Here is a 6,000-nt window from a genome sequence, read left to right on the forward strand (position 1 = left end):
AAGCTAAGCCTGATACAGAAACGATTCCTCAGTCCGTCGTCAATAAGGACAAAGTTTAGTAGCTAGATTTTTCATTTTTATGTACTTTGGGAACAATTCTCATCCGTTGTTGATGATATGTAAACATTGCCTTTTAATGGCCTATTTTTTGTCAGATGCATCCGTTCACTTCATTTTATATGTTGAATGTTTTAATTTTTTGAATTTTCTAATTTTGCTCTTGAATTCAGTCATTGTTTGACCTATTTACATCCGTCTAGCTTTTAGTTACTATTGGATCCGGCATGTATAGTTATATTTTTTATCCTAAGAATTTATTCTTTGGAAACCCGTCTATCCGTCCACTTTGGATTAGACTCGTCACCCTTGTAGAATGATCCGTCCACTTTGTGGACTCATTTTGGACTCGTCCATTTTGGACTTCCAATCGTCATCCTTGTGGGATGGTTCGTCCATTTTGTGGACATGTTTTATATCCGTCCATTTAGGACTTCAAGTGGTCATTCTCGTAGGATGATCCGTCCATTTTGTGGACTTCATTTTGTATTCGTCCATTTTTTGGACTTATTTTGAATCCGTCCATTTTTGGACTTCAAGTTGTCATCCTCGTAGGATGATCCGTCCATTTTTTGGACTTACTTTGAATCTGTCCATTTTTGGACTTCAAGTTGTCATCCTCGTAGGATGATCCGTCCACCTTGTGGACTTATTTTGAATCCGTCCATTTTTGGACTTCAAGTTGTCATCCTCGTAGGATGATCCGTCCATCTTGTGGACTTTATTTTGTATCCGTCCATTTTGGACTTCAAGTGGTCATCTATGTAGGATGATCCGTCCATTTTTGGACTTATTTTGTATCCGTCCATTTTGGACTTCAAATCGTCATCCTCGTGGGATGATCCGTCCTACTTTGTGGATAATTATAATAATAACACATCCATGTAGAAAATCAAAATTGTATCTGATTATTATAGAAATGCGTAAGGGAAAAGTGCCTGCCCCCTTGGGCTTAAAAAGGCACGACTAGATTGTAGCAAAAAATAGCTGAAGAAAAACTAATAATTAAAAAACTTAAGATAAACTGGTTGCCGTTCGCCGTGTTATTATTACTAGTAGTATTTTCTCAAGTGCTCGGCATTCCATGGATGCGGCAACTTCTTTCCGTCTGTCGTCTCCAGGTGGTAGGTTCCTTTCCTTTTCCATGACGTAACTCGATAAGGTCCTTCCCAATTGGGGCCGAGATTTCCCTGTGTAGGGTCTTTAGTTGCACCCATGACCTTCCTGAGTACGAGGTCTCCTACTTGGAAATCTCTGTGTCAGACCCAGGAGTTGTACTGTCTGGCCATGCGATCCTGGTATCTAGCGATCCTTTGCTCCGTTGCCGACCTAACCTCGTCTATCAGGTCCAGCTATAGCCTCATTGTTTCGTCATTCCTGCTCTCGTCATGGTTGTGAACCCTGTAACTTGTGAGCCCAACTTCTGCCGGGATGACCGCCTCGCTCCCGTACGTTAGTCGGAATGGCGTCTCTCTTGTTGGGGTCCTCGCCATTGTCCTGTATGCCCATAGTATGCTTGGCAATTCTTCAGGCCATATGCTCTTTGCCCCCTCGAGCCGAGTCTTGATAATCTTAAGCAGGGATCGGTTCGTGACTTCAACCTGGCCATTAGCCTGAGGATGGGCGGGTGATAAGTAGTGGTTTTTTATTCCTAGCTGTGAGCAGAAATCCCGGAAGTAGCCGTTGTCAAATTGCCTCTCGTTATCTGAGACAAGGACTCTAGGAATACCAAACCTGCATATGATGCACCTCCAGACAAAACTTCTAATGTTCTTCTCCGTAATGGTGGCCAAGGCTTCTGCTTCTACCCATTTTTTGAAGTAGTCAATACCCACTACCAAGAACTTCAGCTGCCTTACCACCGTTGGGAAAGGTCCCATGATATCTAGTCCCCACTGAGCGAACGGCCATGGAGCCGTCATAGGGGTCAGCTCCTCGGCTGGCTGTCCAATAACATTGCTGAATTTCTGGCATTTGTCGCAGCTTTTGACGTAAGACTCAGCATCCTTCTACATGGTTGGCCAGTAATATCCAACTCGTACCAGTTTGTGCACCAATGACCTCGATCCAGAATGGTTCCCGCATATCCCTTCGTGTACTTCCCTCATTACGTAGTCTGCCTCTTCGGCACCCAGGCATCTTAGATATGGACGGGAGAAACCTCTCTTGTACAAGATGTCTTTTATCAAGACGAACCTTGCCGCTTGGACCTTTAGCTTTCTTACTGCCTCTTTCTCATCTGGCAGTAACCTGTTCTTCAAGTATGAAATTATCTGTGTAGTCCAGTTACTTTCGGAGCATATCTCCTGCATGTTGCCGGGGTCTATTAGTGGAGAAAGTTGAACAAAAGAAAGTACATTACTCGGTGTTATCATATGTTCTGCTGAAGCGGTTTTGGCTAGCCGATCGGCGAGCTCATTTTCTCCTCTGGGGATTTGGATGACCTTGGCTTCTAGCCCGTCGATTCTAGCCCTTACTTGATCAAGATATCTCTTCATCCTTTCCCCCTTACATTCATAATCTCCGTTTACTTGATTGGTCACGACCTGAGAGTCGCAGTAAATGACTATGCTCTCGGCTCTAGCGGCTTTGGCTAAGTCGAGGCCTGCCACCACTGCTTCGTATTCCGCTTCATTGTTGGTGGTGGGGAAGTCGAGACGGACCATACATTCAATCTTGTCTCCTTCAGGTGACAGCAATATGATGTCGGCCCCCCCGGCTCGCCGATTGGATGATCCGTCGATATATATGCTCCACTGAGGGGATTCTTCTGCCCCCTTGTCTTCGTCACGAGTAAATTCTGCTATGAAGTCGGCTACGACCTGTCCCTTAATGGCTGCACGTGGACGGTACTTGATATCAAATTCACTCAATTCTATCGCCCACAGCGTCAGTTGACCTGCAGCTTCAAGATTACTCAATGCCCTTCGCAAGGGCTTGTCGGTCATTACATTCATGGTATGGGCTTGAAAGTAGGGCTTGAGCTTATGAGCCGCCGTGACTAATGCAAAAGCGAGTTTCTCCATAGGTGGGTATCTTTCTTCGGCACCGCGGAGCGCCCGGCTGGCGTAGTATATGGGCTTTTGTACCCTATCCTCTTCTCTGATTAAGGCTGCGCTGACTGCGACAGGGGAGATAGCCAAGTAGAGGAAGAGTTCTTCACCTGGTTGCGAGGGACTCAGTAGGGGTGGTGAAGATAGATATGCTTTCAACTCCTCGAATGCTCGCTGACACTCGTCCGTCCACTCGAAAGACTTTTTTAACGTGCGAAAGAAGGGCAAACACTTGTCCGTGGCTCTCGACAGGAATCTATTTAATGCCGCTATCTTGCCGTTAAGGCTTTGTACTTCCTTCACATTTCTCGAGGGGGGGGGGGGCATCTCCATTATGGCTCAGATCTTGTCCAGGTTAGCCTCAATCCCCTTTTAAGATACCATGAATCCTAGGAATTTTCCTGCTGTTACGCCGAATGCACACTTTCCCGGATTGAGCTTCATGTTATAGGATCGGAGCGTACCAAATGTTTCCCTAAGATCTTCCAGGTGGTCTTCCTCCTTCCGGCTCTTCACTAGCATGTCATCGACGTAGATCTGGACATTCCTCCCGATTTGCTACGCGAACATCTTGTTCATCAGTCTTTGGTATGTTGCCCCCGCGTTTTTTAGGCCGAATGGCATTACTTTGTAGCAGAAGAGGCCTTGACTGGTCACAAACGAAATCTTCTCCTAATCAGCCTCGTGCATGCAAATCTGGTTATAACCCGAGAAAGTGTCCATGAAGCTTAGTAATTGGTGTTGAGCCGTCGAGTCTACTAGGACGTCGACCCTTGGAAGGGGATAGCTATCTTTGGGACACGCTTTGTTAAGATCAGTGAAGTCCACGCACATCCGCCACTTGCCGTTCGCTTTTTTCACCATTACTACATTCGCCAGCCAATCGGGATAGTAGACTTCCCTAATGAAGCTTGCCTCTTGTAGTTTACGGACTTCTTCCGCTATTGCTTGGTCTCGTTCTGGGGCGAACACTCTCTTCTTCTGTCGGACGGGTGGAAAGGAGGGCAATACATTCAATTTATGTACCATGACTGAGGGATTGATTCCTTGCATGTCGTCATGACTCTAGGCGAACACATCTTAATTGCTCCTCAAGAAAGTTATGAGCTCTTAACGGATTGCGAGTTTGGCGAGTGTTTCGATCTTGGTTGTTCGGTTCGGATTGGAGCTGTCAAGAGTTATCTCCTCTAGCTTCTCTGTTGGTTCTGCCACCGTTCGGTGCTCTTCTATGTTCATGGCCTGGATTTGGTCTTCCATCTCCATCATAGCCACGTAGCATTCCCGTGCGGCCATTTGACTTCCGCGGAGCTCTCCTACTCCATAATCCGTAGGAAATTTGATCATCAGGTGGTAAGTTGATGTCACCGCCTTCCACAAGTTGAGCATGGGTCGTCTGAGGATAGCGTTGTAAGCGGACGAGCAGTCGACCACCAGGAAGGTTACGTCCCTGGTGATTTGCTGGGGGTAATCGCCTACCATCACTGATAGCGTGACCGTGCCCAAAGGGAGTACTCGGCTTCCTCCGAAACCAACGAGCAGGGCGTTCGTCGGCATCAATCGCTCCTTGTCAATCCTCATTTGCTGGAACGCCAGATAATACAAGATATCAGCTGAGCTGCCGTTGTCGACCAACACCCGGTGCATGTTGTAGTTTCCTACCCGTATGCTGACGACAAGGGCATCATCATGTGGATGGTGTAGGCGTCGTGCATCTTCTTCTAAGAACCAGATAATGGGGCCTTCTCTCCTTGCTATCTTTGACACAGTGCCCATCAGCTGGACACTCTGTACCATCCGGAGGTACGTTTTGCGAGCCTTTTTTGAAGACCCGGCTGCAACTGTTCCTCCAATTATCATCCTTATGTCGCCTATGGGAGGTCTTGGTCGCTCGTTCTCTCGCCGGGGGTGTTGTTCTTGTGGGGGTGGATCTGTTCTCTCCTTACTGACAAACTTTTGCATCTTTCGTTGTCGGATAAGGGCTTCAATTTGCTGCTTCAAATCGTAGCAATCGGCTGTGTCGTGACCATGGTCATGGTGGAAGCGGCAATATTTGTCCCTGGATCGTTTGTTGGGATCACTCTTCAGCTTTCCCGAAAACGTCAGGGCCCCTTCGTCCTTAATCTGCATTAGGACTTGGTCTATCGGGGCAGTTAACGGGGTGAAACTTGTGAACCTTCCCCCCATGGGTTTAGGGTGTCTCTCCTCCCTTCGGTCTCCCATCCTGCCTTTCTTCCGCCCCTGGTCCTGTCGGGGGTCTTCTTGCCTGTCTCTTTTTTTGGGCCTATCTTCTCTGGCCAACAGTGCGTCTTCAGCGTTCATATATTTGGTGGCCCTGTAAAGCACCTCTGACATGGTCTTTGGGTCGTTTTTGTATAGGGAGAACAAAAACTTACCCCCCTTCAGCCCATTCGTGAATGCTATCACTAGTATCTTGTCGTCGGCTTCGTCGATCGAGAGCGCCTCTTTATTGAAGCGTGATATGTAGACTCTTAAAGTCTCCTCCTCTCGCTGCTTGATATTCATTAAACAAGCTGTGGACTTCTTATACCAATGTCCTTCGATGAAGTGCGTAGTAAATTGAGCACTTAGCTCCTTGAAGGTGCTGATGGAGTTGGGTGCTAGCCGGCTGAACCAAATCCTTGCTGCGCCCTTTAGGGTTGTAGGAAAGGCCCTGCACATAATCGCGTCTGCCACTCCTTAAAGGTGCATCAGGGTCTTGAAGGTCTCTAGGTGATCTAGAGGGTCCTTGACCCCGTCATAACTATCCATATTTGGCATGCGGAACTTACTTGGCAGGGGGAAGGAGTTGACGGTTGTCGTAACTGGCGAGTCAGTCCGGTTGACAAGGTCGTCAAGATCACTGGACACTCGTCCCTTGAGAGCGTTCATC

The 6,000-nt window shown here is 47.4% G+C and overlaps 1 protein-coding gene across 1 annotated transcript; it reads right to left on the reverse strand.

Moving 5' to 3' along the window:
* Positions 1-4,220: 4,220 nt before the first annotated feature.
* Positions 4,221-5,294, reverse strand: LOC115966923. The gene has a single exon (XM_031086051.1). It carries the CDS (start codon positions 5,292-5,294, stop codon positions 4,221-4,223), a length of 1,074 nt encoding a protein of 357 aa, XP_030941911.1.
* Positions 5,295-6,000: the final 706 nt, after the last annotated feature.

This window comes from Quercus lobata, chromosome 11 (assembly GCF_001633185.2).
Source record: "Quercus lobata isolate SW786 chromosome 11, ValleyOak3.0 Primary Assembly, whole genome shotgun sequence".
NCBI classification, from domain to species: Eukaryota; Viridiplantae; Streptophyta; class Magnoliopsida; order Fagales; family Fagaceae; genus Quercus; species Quercus lobata.

Coding starts and splice junctions, on each gene's coding strand:
- LOC115966923 (XM_031086051.1), bottom strand. CDS start 5,294: ATGGGGGGAAGGTTCACAAGTTTCACCCCGTTAACTGCCCCGATAGAC.